This window comes from Protopterus annectens, chromosome 4.part1 (genome assembly GCF_019279795.1).
Source record: "Protopterus annectens isolate FY-2018-M chromosome 4.part1, PAN1.0, whole genome shotgun sequence".
NCBI classification, from domain to species: domain Eukaryota; kingdom Metazoa; phylum Chordata; order Ceratodontiformes; family Protopteridae; genus Protopterus; species Protopterus annectens.
Genome location: NC_056734.1, coordinates 469361722 through 469380823, shown reverse-complemented (window position 1 = coordinate 469380823; position 19102 = coordinate 469361722). Strand labels below are relative to the sequence as shown.

At 36.9% G+C, this 19102-nt stretch overlaps 1 protein-coding gene across 1 annotated transcript in view; it reads right to left on the bottom strand.

The window, feature by feature from the left end:
* Positions 1-14189, bottom strand: part of LOC122801232 (mucin-like protein) — a 468953-nt gene extending 454764 nt beyond the window's left edge. Inside the window, exon 1 of the mRNA XM_044070784.1 lies at positions 14027-14189. Coding sequence (XP_043926719.1) covers positions 14027-14105 — 79 coding nt within the window. The 5' untranslated portion in view covers positions 14106-14189. The remainder of the gene's footprint in view (positions 1-14026) is intronic.
* Between the last annotated feature and the right edge of the window lie 4913 nt (positions 14190-19102).

The following is a 19102-nucleotide window of genomic DNA, read 5'->3' as shown; positions in this document are numbered from 1 at the left end:
TGCCACTCTTAGATTGTTTCCCAGTCAACTGAATTTAATCATTCTGGCTGAAAACAGTTCTCTAAAGTCAGAGCAAAATAATAAGTCAGAGTAATATCTTGAGAAAACTGAGTACTTTCTGTCTAATAAGGTGTTCTAGTGTATCAGTTTTTGAGTCAGTTTCTGAAAGTGAAATAAGAAATATGTTAAATAAACTTATTAAGGTAAGTTTCACAATTTGGCAATGTCCAAAAAGAAAAAGTGAGATGATTTCATTAAAGATAATAGTGTTTGATCCATGAAAGCTGATAACAGTTAAGCACTAGTCATGATGACTAAAATGGCTTATAAATATTCAATGAAAAAACATTATTACATGACAAAATATGCATTTTCATAAGAGACTTTACAGGAAATAATTAATGCATATAATATGTTTGATATTTTTACTACAGAACTGTACGTTGCAGGAAAAATAAATGATAAATGGTTTGATGCTTTATTAGTGAAAATACAGCAATATTTTGTGGCTTACCAAAACTGAATGTTAGTGTGAGATTTTCCAAAATGGAACTGCTGGCAATGCTTCTGGAGTTGTTTCTTAATCCAATAACTAAAGAGGTCAGATAATTTATTAAGGATTATTTCCATTTTTTTTAAATAAGGAATGTGGCAGTAAGAAGAAAAGATGTATCTGCAACTATTATTGTTAAAGGAGTGCATTAATGATTCTTTTCAAATCAGACATTGGCTTACTGCCATGATTGTTACTGGATTACAAAAAATGAATAGAGAAACAGAATATTTAATATTAGCTTTAATGGAATTAGACTTGAACATTGATTATTTTTTTTATTGAAGGTATTACAAGCAATTAATAGACCCCTATAATGGCCCCAACCTAAGAATTTAATTATGACATGGTGACTGAAAATACTGTTAATAAAATAAGAATTTTGTAAATATAATAATAGATTATTTCATTTTTTTAGACTTTTTATTTCAAGAGAAATTACTGATCAACTGAATAATTGTCTTTTTCTATTTTAAACAACTCATCTACTATTGAGTTTTAAAATGAATGTAGATGCTAACATTATTTAGGATTTTTTATAGAGATCTTTTTAAGGATGGTTCTGAATGAGATGGTGGAATGAGAATATTTAGAAAAAAGCTAGTAAACAATAATTGCTTACATTTCAGTGGTGTCTTCGTAATATTGTTAAAAATGAATATGAAGAAGAGTAGTTCATAAAGTATGTCAAGAATAATTTCCCAAAATGATGACTTTTTAAACATGTACAATCATTTTAAATAAATGTTTTTAATCAGGGGTTATCCAGTGAAGTTATTGAATGAGGTTAGAGAAGAGATAACAGAAAGTAAAAAAAGCAGTACCAGTGTATTATAAATCTGGTGACACATATGGATAGTGGTCAGAAGGACATTGTTGATAAAAAAAGAATATAGAATGCTTTTAGATTACTCAAATGGTAATGTCATGACTAAAAAGGCAATTAAGTCCAACTGGATATTTTTAAAAAGTTGTAATTCACATATTGTTCAATTTGAAAGTAGCATAAGAAAGCCATCAAAAGATAATCAAAATATCAAGGTTAATCTGATATTTGTTTGTCCATGTATAAACAGTTTTGTTTTATGTCAAATCACCAGTACTACTGGCAAGAAAAGCTGGACAGAACCTTTGCAGCTAATGGCCATTTTAGTTGTAATAAAAAGGGTCATCATATATAGGCCAGTCTGATGCATGCATTTTAAGTTGAGGAAGTAAGAAAGAAATGAATTCTTAGAGTTACAGACCACTTATATGCAATAAAAACTGCTAAAAATATCCTGCATTTTTAGACACACCAAAAGTTGTGAGAAGTGGAAAGAATTTTTCCTTTGTCTTTTAGAGAAAGGGTAATTGGATGACAGTTTAGGTGACCAAGAAACAAAGTTTTAAAAAAAAGAAATGATTTGGTAAAGAAGACTATGGGAATATCTTTCAACTGGTCTAAATGAATTATTAAGTATTAAGCCTGAACCAAAGAATATAACTACCTGATAATTGTATACTAATACAGAGTTTTGTTTTATTATGTATCTTTCATTTTTGGTAAGATTCCTAGTATATTGGGTATTATAAATAATTTTCTCTAGTTGTGGTTATCATATAATACAATTTTTAATGCATTTGATGATGTCAATGTGTTTTAATTGACAGTCTGAGACCATATCTGTGATCATTAGAAAGTGAGATTTAAACTTCAAATATGTGTTAATATATGTTAAGTCTGAGATTGCAGTACCCCTGACTATTTCCTTACTCTACGGTGCACTAATCTCAACAGGGGTGTGAGTTGCAAATTCTCTACAAAGACATGGCACCTCCGTGACTATTTCTAGATTTTTAGATTTACTGTACTTCTGTAACAACTGCATGTTATTGTTTTCAATTTAAGGACTCACAATTAAAGGTCTCACATGAGTGCATCAGCAAATTATACTGATATTCCCAAAAATGTTCTACAAAATTTAAAATGGCACATACACATGCACACACACATATATATATATATATATATATATATATATATATATATGTATGTGTGTGTGTGTGTGTGTGTGTGTGTGTGTATATATATATATATATATATATATATATATATATATATGTATGTATGTATGTGTGTGTGTGTGTGTGTGTGTGCTTGTATGTATATATATATATATATATATATATATATATATATATATATATATACATACACACATATATATATATATATATATATATATATATATATATATATATATATATACATGGATTCACTTCATAACATTGAAATATCAAAATACTGAAACTCAAAACACTGAAACCAAAATACTGAAAGCTCAAAATGCTGAATACTCAAAATACTGAAACTCAAAATACTTAAAACACATATTATGCGTAAACTCAGCTTAAACAACATAAATCATAACAATTTCTACCAAATATATTCAGGGGGGCAAGCCCCCCTGCACCCCCCCCTGCTAATTAAATATATCAACTCAAGATTGCACAGGGGGCTTCCCCCTCTGCATATATTTGGTAGAAATTGTTATGATTTATGTTGTTTAAGCTGAGTTTACGCATAATATGTGTTTTCAGTATTTTGAGTTTCAGTATTTTGAGTATTCAGTATTTTGAGCTTTCAGTATTTTGGTCGAGGAAATTAACCACTTGGTCACCACTGACAAACATTGCCCTTGTCTCCACTGTAGTGAGATCTTGGAGTTGGCATATTTAGATGTGGGGGCAGGGTGGGGGGTGCAGTTCCTCCACATTCGTGGATGTGCAGGGGGCAAAGTCCCCCACTCTGGTGGGTTTTATTTATGTATTATTTTGTTTTTTCCACTATGGTTGGTTTAACTTATGTATTAAGTTGTTTTCTGGGAAACTAACCACTTGGCCACCACTTACGAAATAAATTCCAAACAGAACTGGTCTAAAGACTGAACTATGAGGCACTTCACTAGTGACAGGTCTTTTGGAGGAGGTATAGCCACTCACCCTTAAATCCTCTGTTTTATTTGCAAGCCAGTTTGCTTTCCAGTGAGAATTTTTCTACAATGTGCAGTGTGGAATGATTTGCCTTCATCCATTGTGTCTGTGATTTTTCAAAGAAGTCAACCAAATTAAGTAAGCTGGAATTGTCCTTGATGGAACTAAACTGGATTGAGTCTACAGTCTGTAGGTCACATATATCACTATTTATTAATTCCATAATGATCTTTCTCATAGCCTTACAGATGACACTGGTCAGGTTTATGGGCCTCTAATTACCTGGATCCATTGTAGCCACAGCTTTGTGCAAAGGAATGACAAATGCTTTCTCCATTTGTCTGGCACAGTGTCTCTTTTGTGGCTAATCTTAAATAGTGTGTGCAGGAGGTCAGACACTTCATGTTTCACCAATTCATGTTTAGCCAGTAAACAGCCTGGTATGTTATTTAGCCCAAAAGATGAAATGTTTTTAGCCTTACATAGTGCCTTGAGAATTTATTCTTTGCAGATTTGATGGGGGGGGGGGGGCTAGATGTGGGTATTTGATATAAGAATATTGGAGAGAAGAGATGAATGAAGTTGGACCTGAATTTGTCTGTTAGCTTGGCTACGTCCTCTGGGTATGAATATGCGATATCATATATTATTAGATTTGTGCATTGCTGAGCATTATGTCTCATATTTCTAATGAAGTTAAAGAAGGCCTTGTAGTTATCCTTCCTCTAGGTGGTTATTTTTACCTTCTATTTGGCTATGGTTGCTTTGATTAGGATTTGGAGTTCTTTGTTTAGTTAAGTAAGACCATTTTGGATTCCTGAGTGTTAGATTTATTTTTGCATGCAATGATTTTTTTTTTGTTATAGAACTTGACAGTAAATGATTGTGCATAAGCATAAGCAGTAGGATCATTAAACTGGATCAGGTTTTTTGAATTTAGTCAGGTCATCATCTAGTTCTACTACAGTAACCTTAGTGTAGTCTCTGAATATTGAGGCATTGGTGGATGCTTCTGGCCTCTGTCTTAAAGTGAATGTGACAGACTTTATTTCAGATTTGACCAAGTAGGAGGTTACAATAAGTGGAGAGCAGAGTTGTCTTATATTAGTAAGGACCGAGTCCAGGAATGAAAAAAGTGCCTGTGCTCACCTTAATAATGCATGCTAACCCTAACCCTGCTCCTGCACCAACCCTAACCCTACATCTTAGCTTTAAAAAGCTTTCCATAATATTACCACTATTCAGACAAATTATAGGCTAGTGTTTGGTGGGTGTTAATGTAAAAATCATAAAACTGAAATTGCTTTCCTTTTCCAATCATTAGTATGTTAGATGTTTTGAGAGTTTTATAGTGTGATTTACTGAATTTATTTCTCCAAAGTCAAGCTTAATATACAAGGATTGTGGATGAACAAGTTTGCAAATAAATACCATCATAGACTCCAGTGAGGATAACAGGATCCTACAACGTGGCCTGTGTGAGTCAAGTAGTCGATGCTTAAACAACGTATGAAAATAAATGCCAAGAAATGCACAATCATATCTTTCAGGAAACATGACTCCCTGTTTAACTATCTCATTGCCAACATCTCCTGAAAACCGATTCCACAGTTGGAGATCTGGGTACCTATGTTGATAATGAATTGCCCTTTGATCACCATGTCTTTTTAACCACACAGCTTACATCAAAGTGTATAGCATCCAGATCCATGGATGAAATAGTTTCTCTGTACTCAGCATCCATTAGGCTGATCATTACTCCTCTCTGTATGTACCTGTCCAAACATTTATCACAGCTGGAATGATCACAATACATCCTCAATGAAAATATTAAAGGTCTAAATCATAAAATCTATGCAGACCATCTCAAAGCCTTCTCTCTATTTTTGGTATCACATGGGCTACTCAGAAATTACCTCTGCCTTGATTATATACCCTCAAATGACTCTGTTCTGTTAGGTGTATTACATAGTCAAAACTCCAAGTGACCTCAATGTCTTCTGCAGTATTAACATAATAGCCAGAGGGATACATATTTATCACAGAGAATACCTTTTCTATGGAACGATCTCCCCCTCCACATAAAGCAGAAGAGGTCTTTGCTGTGAGGTTTGTTTAAGATGAGTGAATCTTTTAGACTGCAGCAAAAGAAGAGATCCTAAGAAAAGATTTTATCTTTGTTTTATAGGTAGCCAGTTGACTTTAAAGAGAGGAAGGCAGTGGTGATCCTGTGAGAGGGAGTTTATGATAAAACAATGCATTTTATTTGTGATAATTTGTAGTCTGTGTGACACATGTGCACTGGCCCAGTAATCAGGGAGCCTCAATCCTCACCACTAATAACAGTGAGTGGTGTCCACACTGGGAAGGATAACAAATGCACACACAGTAAAGTACAATCTCCCTTAAGAGTACACAGAGATCACAGTCAGTCTGGGTCTGGTTTTGCCTTTTCTCTCCAGATCCCCAATAAGACTCTCCACTGGCACAGCTATAGAGTGGGTTCCTTACCCAGGGTCCCAAGCCAATTCCTCCTAACACTCTCTCTGTCCAACCAGTGCTTCGTGTCCCTGCCCAAGTAGCATAGACACACACACACACACACACACACACACACACACACACACACACACACACACACACACACACACACATGTACACTTTGAGATATGATTTATGTACAATCCCACAGACACTTGTGGGGAAGGCAGGCACAGGTTCACTAGCTGTGCCCCTTCTGTCCAGGCTATAAGGTAGTAATCACTGCCAACAGGACCCTTACTTATCAGGTACTAAAAAGGCCCTTACCAATGGGTGTTCAATTATTACTGTGCAATATTATTATCCAATTAGTAAGTGTGACCAGAACTTTTTAAGACTTATTGGAGTGGCTTGGCCACTATCACTATATACATGCAATGTAATCTAAAGCTGTAATTATCTCTACACAAAACAGCCACAGTTCAAAAGGTTTAAAAATATTTAATAATAAATAATAGAAACACAAGACAATACTTCTTACTACACAGTGCTAGTCAAGAGTTCAGAGATCACAGAGAAATGCTTAAAATAATCAGTAGAATAGTTCTGACATCAGTACAGAAAACAACTAGTCTAATCTTCCTATTTCCTAGCTTTTTCTAAGAGTGATGCTAAAGTCTATGATCCTACTTACATATAGACACAGGCAGAGTGCTGGTGAGGTCGATGTTCTCAAGACTAAACCAAAAAGCTGTCTCTGTTTCTGAGAAAGTCCTTTTAATCGATAATACAGCCTGCTGACTCATTTTAGATTACATCATTCTTAACAATTCTCTGGTTTCCCGGTCTAACAGAAACTCTACATTAACATTTCTTAGTAAGCTTACACCTGGTCAGGAAACTACAGCAATTAAAAACAATATATATATATATAAAATCTAGCAATTAACTCTAGTCTCAAAACAATAGGAAGAATTCCTTCATCCAGACATCTCAGCTCCGAGTTTTGAGATCAAACAATTATACAATGCTTGACTTATCAGCTTTCCTCCAGAAGAGTGCAATATGGTTACATTTTTGCAGTTCAACATCCAATACAGTTTTTTCACATTTAAGAGAACAAGCCTGTGGCTTATATTAATATTTACAAATGACAGAATTATCTACAAAATTCTGTCTGGCTAGGCTGGCAGCCTTCACATATCTTCACAGTCTGAATATGCTTTTTCATGGAAGATGACACTATAATGACCTGGTCATATTCTAGTTGAGTCAGCACAACTTCCTTGCCTACATAGTCTCTGGCTGATGCAGTTAGAAAATGAGAGATTTATTTTCTGCCCAAAAGATAAAGGTATTAACTTTGCTTTTGTTTTTTTTTTTTTGTTTTGTTTTGTTTTTATTTATGAGTATGAATGCCAAGGATTTGGTTAAGCAACTGCCAATGTATTTGAAGGATATTTTAGTGTTTATTGTTTTACTGTTAATGTCTTTGATGCTGAGATATTGTGAAGATTTATTTATTTATTTATTGCTTTTGTTTACCAGGACAGTCTGATTGGGTACATAATCCTTTTTCAGCAGAGGCACAGGCAGAAAGCTCCAACATATAGAATTTACAGAACCAATAAATAAAGATACATTTGATATGGACATGTCTTACAAAAATAATAACTGATGTAGCAGCTTTTGCAGATGAGTACACAATGCAATAATTACAACATGGAATAAAAGCTTGATGGTACAAGAAATAAGAGTAGAGAGTAATAAACAGAATTTGTTGTTAAAAATATAGAAGCAGTTGGTTTATAAACTAAATCTCAAGAACAGATGGAACTGGGAGATCAGAAAGGCAGTGCTACACACCATTTATGCTTTGAGATACTACTAAGGTCAGAGAGGAAAAATAGAGGGTAAAAGCTACAGAAAAAGAGTGGCAGAAAGGAAAATGAAAGGTGCAGTACAATCTAGGGCAGAAGTAGGATACAAATGAGGAAAAAAACGTAGCTGAAGAACAAATATAATGTGGATGGGGTAGGGAGAGGAAGAAAGGATGAGGAGAAGAAAAAGGACTGTGATGGGAAAGCATGAGAGAAGAATGAAAAGTATTGGAGCTGCTTGAGTTTGGAAAAATATTTCACCAGCATTTTAGCCTGGAGAACAGCACTGACTGAGATATAAGTATGTTAGATGAGACTTTAGTTGTGTTTTGAAGGATTGTAGACATTTGGCTTAAGAGAAAGTGGGGTATAACTCTAGATTCTGGAAACATATCTAGAATATAGATAGTTTCCATCACAGTTGTTAGTTTTGGTTAATTGTAATAAGAGTTAATCTGCGGAGAGTAGAGATCTTACTGGTGTGTAGGGGCAAATTATATTGACAAGGGATGGGCAGTTTTGATTTTTTTTTTGATAAGATTATGAATAGTGAAAAGTTGTGAATATGGTGGGAGAGTTCTATCCACTGCAACTGTTTGAGCAGTACCCAGTGATGAGCTGTATAAGTGACATTACCAGCAAATATGGCAATCTTATACCATTGTCTCAAAGGGTCTATATTATGTGATCGAATGCTTAGGTGATCGAACACCTAGTTTTTATTGTTTTACTGTTAATGTCTTTGATGCTGAGATATTGTGAAGATTTTGCCAGTTAATCTTGAGTAATAAAGGACATACCTTTAATTTGGTGGGGTTTAATAGTAGATTGTGCTTTATTATTTATTTCATAAAGGTGTATGGGTCAGTTTCTAGTTAGTTTTGGAATTACAGATTGGGAAGATACAGCTTTAACAATAAAAATTAAATACTCAAGGTCATATAGGAGTTTATTAATAAACACTGTAAAAAGTAAGAGTGCAACTCTGGACCTTTGAGGTTCACCTTTTTTAAGTGGTGCAGATTCCAACATGGATGAACCAATTCTGATGTTATGTCAATTCTTGATCCGCTTTGAAGAATGAGGGTATGGTAAATAAGGTCAAAGGCCTTGGTGAGATGTAAGAGCTCCTGTAAGATTGGCTTTGTTCATGTTTAGTAAGAAATCACTGGGGGAGTATTCATATAGATTTCCTGGTGTTGTTGGACATATTTTGCAAGTTTAATGTAGATGATATTTTCTAAATTTTCCAAAATGTAAAGAGAATGGAAATTGGATGAAAGTGTAGTGTATTTTCAGGTTTTGGCTGTTGTAGAAGAGGTTTAACCTATGCTATTCTCCAGATCTGTGGCTTGATGTTTTTGTTTCAGAAGAGGCTGTAGATGAAGAGTAGAGGAGATATCTAAAAGTATTTGCTCTTCTGTATGAACCAAGGATTGGGATTATCAGAGCCAGATGGATCAACCATGAGAATTTGGTCAAGTAAGTTATCAATGTATTTAGATGTTACTCTTTAAAGTAGAAAGGGGCATGAAGGAAGGTGAGGTGGCTGAGTGGATAAGGGAGGTTTGAAGTGGTGGCTTGAAGGAGATTGATGAATTTTTAAGGAAATAAGGTTTTAGAATATGGATGGCATCTGGAGATGTATAGTTAGGTGTGTGACTTTATAACCAGTTAGTAGGTTAACATCTTATAAATCTGTTGATTTTTTCCTAGTATGGAGAGCTGTTTGGATTGGAGGATGTTGACTTTCTATGAGTAACTTGTTTGGTAAGATTATGTAAAGTGGTAAAGAAGTTCATGCTTTTGGGGAAGGTTTTTGTTTCCAAGTCTGTGATGATCCATGTCTTAATTTAATGAGCTCCTTAAGGTCTTTTGTTTGACTAGTCTTTTAGTGAATAAAAAGAATATATCTTGAGGTTGGATTAGGGCTCATCTAAGAGTTTTACCTGATCATCAGGATCTTGAGAAGAGAGTATGAGAGCCAAGTCTATAGAAGAGAATTAATATTTAACTTAGTTATTATACTTGTCAATTTGTTTTTCTGAATGAGAGAAACTTTGGATGTAATGGGAAAAGTTGGTTGTTGATTTAGAAAGAGATAGTAGGATGGTTATTACAAGTAGGAATATGAATGTTTAGGCTGAAAATAATTGAAATGTTTCTAATTAGTAGGTCAAGAACACCGTTGTGGTTGGATTGTAGATTTGAATATGGGCTCTTTAATTAACTGACCTGGCAAGAAATGTTAGCCTGTTGCACTAAAGGTTTCTAGAATTTTAACTATACCTAATGAGTGACAAAAAAGTTCTTTATAAATGGTACTCATTCCACTTCCTGCTGAAATTATTTGCAATTTATGAGTGGGATGCACTGGAACAGTTCAAATAATACCTTATTTTGCATGATATATTTTTTTACACTCCACATGAGCATTGTCTATGACAGTCTCTTGTTTGTTTCGGACTACTTAGTCCAGTACAGGGGTGACTGCAAGCTTTGGTTATCAGACTTAGGGGTGCACTGTGTTCAGTCAACCATTAGCGCTTTTGGGGAAATGCTTCATCCATGGACCTGAGCAGAGCTAAATGTGAGCAGTTCTGCTACTAACTTCTGAAACAATGTTAAAGTGAGAGCCAGGAACTGTGGCCTCAGTGTCTTCATCTTGTTTAATGGATAAAATGCAACAATCTGCACTGGATGAAAGCTGCCAGGCCAAACGTTATTATGGACAGTATGACTCAGTGCAATCTGGTGAAGAAAATTCAAATCTTGTCAAGTAGTGCTAAGTACTGTGCATACATATTTTTTTGCAGCATATGTCTGATGCATTCATTTCAAATTAAAAGTGATTGAGATGAGCACATAGTCTTTGATAACTTTATGACTTGATTGAACGTCATGCTGTTTCAGTTACTATGGGTTTCCAAAGTACAAACCCTTCCCCTAGGAGATGTATGCAGGCCATGCTACTTTACTCCTCTGCCTCTCTGCCTGGGTCCTCCAGTGACTCTTTCACATATGTCGCAATCTGGGCTTCTTCCCTCTGTGCCATATAGTCAGGAATACTTATTGCACTTTTAGTGTTGCAATTATGTTGACGATATGACATTTATTGATCTTTTGTTATTACCTTCCTTAAGTATGCGTTATCTGTTGTATTGAAACCTTTTCCCCCCAGGATTGTAATATTTTCACTATTGTTGTACATTATGCCCCTGACCTGCCTAATGACTGAAATGGAACTAGAGGTGTAACCTACAGAGAAGTTTATCAAATAAATGAATAATAAATAAATAAAGGAATTTTATGTAAAAATAAGTAATTGTAATTGCTTCCTATATTTAAAAACTATGAAATAGCCACAGTCTATCATATGAAATGGGAAGAACCTCAATATCCAAACATGCTACCCTATCCAGTATTGCTGCTCATAATAACTGCCAAGACAAGACAATGCACAGCCATTACATGTTATGCAAATTACTTATCTTATATAAGCACGGCAGATAGTGAAAGACCAGCCAAGACTCTATATAAGTGCCTCTCTATGTGTTTGTGTGCTCTCTATGACAGTGGACATGGATGATGGGGGGAGGAGTGGCACTATCATAAAGAGTTCTATAACAACCATTTATCTATGCCTATAACAGCACAGTAACAGGAAATAGGCAGAAGTGTGCAACTTATTTCCTAGAGGAAAGGAGATGTACTTTAAAAATATTCCATTTGTCGGATTTAAATGAACACAAGGACAAGCTGTACCCTATATAGCTATAACAAAGTCAATTTAGGAGAGTGGAAAGGAAGAAATAGTAGTCTCACTAATTTTTTAATAACCCAGCTTCAACAACAGACATTGGAAAGACATCTGAAATTTAATTGCCCATTCTCATAACAAGACAAAGTAAATAAGGAAAAATACTTATAAAAGAAAGAAAAACAGATTAATATTTTACATGCAAGAACTACATGTAAACAAAAGATACTCAAATTATGTGTGTGTACATTAGCAAGCCAGTTTTTGAACAGAAATAATCTGTGCTTGGGTAATGTATGCTTCCCCACACCATCAGCATTTCAGGGTAACTCTTAAAGCAAACTAGGGGCATGTAATACAGAATACAGTCTCTTTCTGACACTGTCTGAATTTGTACTTGCCAGATTGGTCACAGAAGCAAGAAATGTTGACAAGCACACCATTCAAGATGGCAGACAAACAACTTGGTCCAGAGACATGGTCAGAATTCAATGTGAAAAATGCAAAATATTACCCTTTGGAAAGATGGCCACCCCCAGGAAACTGATAATACACTCATAATAGTAGAATTACTCAGAGATCTGAGAAACCATGTTGAAAATAACCTGAGATTTGATCACCATATATCCACAGTTGTGAGAAAATTATTCTACATGGAAACAATTTATAGGTAAGAGCATGGCACCCAGGTCCAAGGAGGTCATTATTCTGCTGTATTTGGCTCTCATCTGACCATTTATTGAGTGCAGTGTACCCTTCAGCAAGTACCTGACCAGGCACTTTCCACAGCTTGAAAGACCACAGAAGTTCCTCACAAAAAGTATACAAAGCTCTATGCAGACCATCTGAAATCATTATCACTGTACTTGGTCTCCTACAGACATCTGTGCGCAGTCTATGCCTAGCCTACAATGCATCCTCTGACCCAATATTGATGAATTTGTTGCAAATCTGCAAAACACATATCATTAGAAATAACCATTCTAAGGATCTAAACCTCATCTGTAATATAAACAAGAAGTGTTGGAGGGACAAGTAGAAGCCTCAAAGATTACTCCTTCTCTGGAACAGGCTTCTCATCCATGTGAAGTGAAGCTCATCTCTAACCTCTATTCAAATGTAGCATACACCAATGGATGGGAAATCACAAATGTACCCTTGGTTTAGTACCCAGAGGCAGCCAATGAAGACTTAATGTGTACAAGCCTATATCATAACCTTAAAATGTCTTGGTATATTGTCACATATTAGGAATATTTTGGTAATTTTGATGTAAGCTTGGCTAGGCATAAATAGCTTTGGGTATAGTAAGCCTAGTAACCAACTATGAATCTATGAACCTATGCATTGTACTGTTGGGGAAGGGATGACCATGAAGGTTTGTTTGCTTCATTGTTTGAACACATTACTTCAGGAAACAGGCAAGCCTTATTCTGGAACTGCAGCTAAGACAGCTATGGTACTTAACTCAGTGTAGTTTCATACTACGAGTATAAATTGTTTTGGAATCCAGACCACCATAAAATATGCAGATGTAACACATTTTTGAACAATGACACTACTGATTATTTGATTAATGGTACAAATTACATTATTATTAGTTGCAGTGTATACTGCCTTTCAGTAAATGTATTGTTACATGATATGTAATCATACCTCTCAACCTCTTACTGCAAGAAATCTGGACAAATCCATAAATGAAAGTGGGACAAAGACACCAAAATAGGGACAATTTATAAATATTGCTCTTTCAAACTTAAATGTTGATAAAACAACAGATTTTGCATTACCATGAATTTTTTGAAGGGTATGAAATCTGAAACACAAATGGCTGCCATTATTTTCTAACATCAATCTTTAATGATTTGCCACTACTTTGCCAGAAAACCACAATTTTATGAAAACTGGACCAACTGTATGAGGCAGAAATGTGGACATTCTGTGAAAATCTGTACAGTTGAGAGAGATGTATGCAATTTATTGTTCTGCTATATGAAATATAAATTTGTCTTGGCTCTCTGTCTCAACCCTGAGAAAAGTAAACTCCATTTTTAAGTTCAATATAGCAAATTCTGAAAATCATGGTTATAGAAGTGAACTGTCTTTTTGAAGTAGGTTTCACTTTCCAGCACATGCTGACATTCAAGGCTGTGGCCTCACACTCCATGGTAAATCGAAATACTAACTCTGACGTCAATATGTTTCAGAAGAAGAGGAATATTATGAGAGTGCATCCTCAAACTTTGTGTATATTTTCCAACATTTTTAGCATTATTTCACAATATAGATAGTAACACCTGTGCTCCCAGAAATTGTAACATGCACCCTTTAATCTTTAATTAACCACATATTTAAATACATAAAATAAATCCTTACTTTGTACATTTATTACAGGGCACGCTGATGTAGAGATTGGAATGGTAGCAAAGAGTGTTGTTGAAGACAGAGGAAACATGGCAGATTGGGATAACACACTGAACACTGTTGTACCAGATGTCACAGGTCCTGAAAAGGCGGTGAGGGATGAAAGTCTCAAATCTGTATTAAAACAATACAATATTAGTTATGTTCTTCATTCTACAGAGCTAGATGCATATTTTTATGATATGAAATCAAATAAATGCTGAAAAATATTATATAATGTTCAACTCACTGACTGAAAGATTTCATTAAAAAGGAATCAAAAATCAGATTAAAGCAGTCATTCATAAAATAATGTACAGTTATGTTAGTCCTACTTAATTGTAATGGTAGCTGTTCAAATTCTTCACTGTCTCAGTCACATTTTGGGTTATCTTCCAAGGTAACCCAGTACTGGCCAGTTTTCCAGAGCTCAGACTCCCCCTCCTTCTCTTTCTTTCTGTCACCGCTAATTGCCTGAGCATATCCTGAGAGGGAAGCCTACAGATGTGGCAGGAAGTGAGTGCTCATGCTTTTTCACTTCCGTAAAGAAAGAGAGGAATGTACCAGGAGCCAGAATCATCAAGCACAAGTAAATTTGCAGCCAATTCAAATACCACATAAAAAGCATATCCAATAACAGCAAATGGATCAAAGAGGCTGAAACTCACCTGAACAATCCACAGTCAAGTGGATGGCTGGTGGATGCTGTCACAGAGGCAATGAGGAATTTGAACATGTACTGTTACAGGTAAGAAGGACTTATATAACTGTACTATGTACATCATTCCCCCTGTCTCAGTGACATTTCGGGTAGCTTCCAAAATCTTACTCTAGCTGGGAGGTAAAAAGATAAGGATACAAGAGTCCCTGGAGAGTAGCCTAGAAAAGTATGCTACGGACCATGAAAAGGAATTCAGTTTGTACTGCTTTGTGAAGGTATGAACAGAGGACCAGCCTTTATAATGCTTCCAGATTCCACCTGTTTCCAATATGCCATTGAAGGAAATAAGACCCCTGTCAAGTGAGCCATACATACCCCTCAACTGTCCAGATATTTGCAGAATTTCCAGATTTTTTTGCCTCATATTTTTGATCTATTCCTCATAAAATTTGTAGTTTTCTGTCAAATCACTGAGATGATCTGAGGACTGAAGTCACTAAATAATGACATACATTTGAGTTTCAGACTTCAAATCATTCAGAAAATATATGCTAATTCAAATCTTATTATTCTAGCAAATTTTTAAGTTTACAAGAGCAATATTTTAGATATCTCCCTATTTGGAACCTTTGTCCACTTCTTTTGACAGGCTTTGTCTAAATTTTTAAGTTGAGAGGTATGAAGCCATAACATTGCCTGAAAGAGATTCACCATGCTGGGTGTAACAAAAAACAAGAGCAGAGAACAACCATCATGCAATAGTTTGCTTAGAGACAAGTTGACCTATCTTAGCCTCCATATAGTAGACAATGTAGTTGTTCAGCATTCCTCAAGGGCTTTGTTCTGTCAAGGCAGTACCTGAGCTGCCTGTGCACTTCCAAGGTATGTACAACCTTTTCTCTCTTGTCTTTTGGATCCATATATGGCTCTAGGTGATTCAGTCATGTTGACTAATGTTGCCAAAAAATGGGCCTGGGTAATTACCAGTGATAAGTGGGTTGAGGACCCGGCCTACTCTCACCCAAGCCAGGGACACTTGCTAATGGTGGGAGCACTATATGTGTCCCTAATTGCCAGTGTGTGCCTGCCATAAAGCCCAGCACCCATGGTCAATAAGCTACTGGCTGGCTGGTGTCTAGGTGGTCAGCCTGGGTTAACTGGGATAGCTCTGTTGAGCAAAAGCTGGACGCAAAACCAAACAACCTGCCAAACATGAACTGAGAATTGCTCTGTTTGATGTAGGTTCACTGACAGAGCACAGCTTGGAAGTGGATGACATGGTGATACAGAGGAGGCTGGACATCCTATGTATCCAAGAGATGAGATAGAAGGGCAGTGTACCAAAGCCACTTGGCTTGGGATCCAGACTCTACTACTCAGGTGGGGGACAGGCTAGAAATGGTGCAGGAATTGTGGTGGAGATAGGCTTCAGAAGGATGTGAGGGATATAATCAGAATTAATGACAGACTCATGGCAATCCGACTCCAGTGTAATGATAGGACAGTATTCATAATCTCAGCATATGCTCACATCAGGGTTGTAATAGTGAGGAAAAGGATGCATTCAGACAGCAGTTGCAGGACCTGCTAGATAAACCAGGACAACATGAATTGGTGTTGATAATGGGTGACTTGAATGCATATACCAGGATAGACAGAATAGGATATGAGGACTGCCTGGGTCCACATGGGTGGGAGTAACAGGAATAAAAAAGGAGAAGCCAATCTAGAATTCTCTCTGGCAAATAGCTTGATAGTAGCCAGCACATGGTTCAGAAAGAGAGACAGTCACAAGATCATGTACAAGAGTAGCCAACATGCAACTCAGGTAGATTTCCTGATAGTAAAGAAAAAGGACTGGGGTAGAATCCATGATTGCAAAGTCATCCCCAGTCAAACAGTCGGCCCACAGCATAAACCATTAGTTGCCAAAATCAGCTGCAAGCAGTAGTCAGAGAAGGCTCTAAGGTCAATAGAGACCAGGCTGAAGACCTGGAAGTTGACTGGAGAGAAAGTACAGCAGATCAAAGAATTACTTAAGGTTCTAGCACCCCAAGAAGAGGAGGAAATAGGTGGAGTTGAAGAGGAATGGCAGAGACTAAAAACAGCATGTATTATTACTAGAGAAAAGATATGTGGCCGAGCCAGGTATGGAAATAAGGTACATAAGGAAAGCTGGTGGTGGAATACAGAAGTCCAGGAAGTCATCAAAAGAAAGAAGGAGTGCAGGAAGAAATGGGAGATAGAAAAGACTGACCAGGCTAAGAAGGACTACTGGTTATCTAACAAGTAAGCTAAGAAAGAAGTTGCAATAGTAAAGAATAGGGCATCAGAGGCACTCTACTAACTTCTGGAAAGTGACTCCGTAAGGAGCACAAAGAAACTATATCAGGTTACAAGGCAAAGACAGAAAGATAAAGATTGTCAGACACCCTTCATAAGGGATGCCAGCAAAAACCTGCTTACCAGTCCACAAGACACCAAAAGCAGATAGAAGGTGTATTTCCAGCAACTTCTGAATGAAGAAAACCCCACAGAAGCTGCACTGCCCCAGAAACAGCCTACAATTAGAGAAGAAGAGGAGCCCACCTTAGAAGAAGTAAGAGCAGCACTAAGGAAGATGAAGTCAGGGAAAGCAGCAGGCTCAGATGAGGTCACAGCAGATATGATAAAGATGCTGGGTGAGATAGGGGAGAAATGACTCCTGAGGGTACTAATAGCAGTGTGGAGCGAAAGGCGTATCCCAGATGACTGGAGAATAAGCATACATGTGCCAGTGTACAAGATCAAAGGGGACATCCACAACTGTGGGCAGTACAGAGGGATCAAACTCCTACCACACTGCATGAAAGTTCTGGAGAAAGTGATTGATAAACGGATACACAGAGTAGAAGAATGTAAGTTGGGAGATGAACAGTTCGGATTCAGATCAGGATGCAGCACAATTGACCCAATGTTTGCATTGAGACACATACTTGAGAAGAAGCTAGAAATGGGCATTCCTAAACTTGCAGAAAGCATATGACAAGGTCCCAAGAAAGCTAATCTGGGCAGTACTTCTGTGGTTTGAAGTCTCGGAAACATTGGTAGAATTAGTGCAGGCTATGTACAAGGACCCAGTGACTCAAGTATGAACAGTGTTCGGCCTCACAGAGGGGTTCCCAGTGGGAGTGGGTGTACATCAGGGTTCAGCTCTGTGGCCACTGCTGTTCATACTGATGATGGACTACATTAGCAAACATGTTGGAAAGGACATATCAACAAATCTGCTGTATGCAGACGATGTATCAGTACAGGCAGACTCTGAGCTAGAACTTCAGCAAAGGATAGGAGAATGGAATGCAAATCTGAAGGCACATGGGATGAAACTAAGCACAGATAAGAGGGTGGAAATGGCAGCAAATTGGGGAAATCAGAAGAAGCTGAGAATAGAGATAGAAGGGAAGACAGTGGAACAGTAAACAGCTTCATGTATCTGGGAGGGGTGGTTGAGGAGGAGGGTAGTCTGAATGAAGAGGTCAAAGCTGGAATCAGAGGGGCTGCAGCCAACTGGCATAGAGTATCAGGTGTAGTCTATGACAGAAGAATGCCAAAGAAGCTGAAAAGCAAGGTGTACAAGACAGTGGTGCGACCAGTACTACTGCATGGTACAGAATCTTGGGCAGTAAAGGCAGAACAGATGAAGAAGCTAGATGTGATGGAAATGAAGTGCCTGAGAAAGGTGATAGGATGCATAGTGTGAGACAGACGAATAAATAAGGACATAAGAGCAGAAGCCAAAGTAGTTCCAACTGCAGAAATGATCAAAGACAACAGATTAAAGCAGAAGACAATCTGGTGAGGAAGATTTGGGACAGACAGGAAGAAGGTAAGAGGAAGTGTGGACATCCAGGAAAGAGGTGGATGGATTGTGTAAAAGACGATCTGTGATAATCAGGCATGAGTGTTGAAGAAGGCAGGAGTGTGGCACTGAATTGAGAGAGTTGGCGACAGTTAACACGATACCCCGACCCCATGAAGAAAACAAAATGGGAAAAAGGGGGCTGATGATGATGACAGAACACTGGGAGATTGATGGTGTGACTTAAGGTTAATTCAGAAACAACTGTAGGCATGAATGATGGATTAGTATGTAACACAACTGTGTCCTTTTGTAAAATCAGATGAGGTTGGCCCACCATGACATCTTGGAGCTCAGACACTCACCTAGCAGATGACAAAACTATCAATAAAATTTATGAACTGTAAAAGAGGCATTTTCAAAAGAAGATAAGGTCAATTTATCAAGAACAAAACTGAGATACCATGGAGAAGGAATTTGCTTTTGAGGGGATCGCACATGCCACAATCCTTTCATAAATTGATCACAAAAAGAAAAGAAAGAGTGG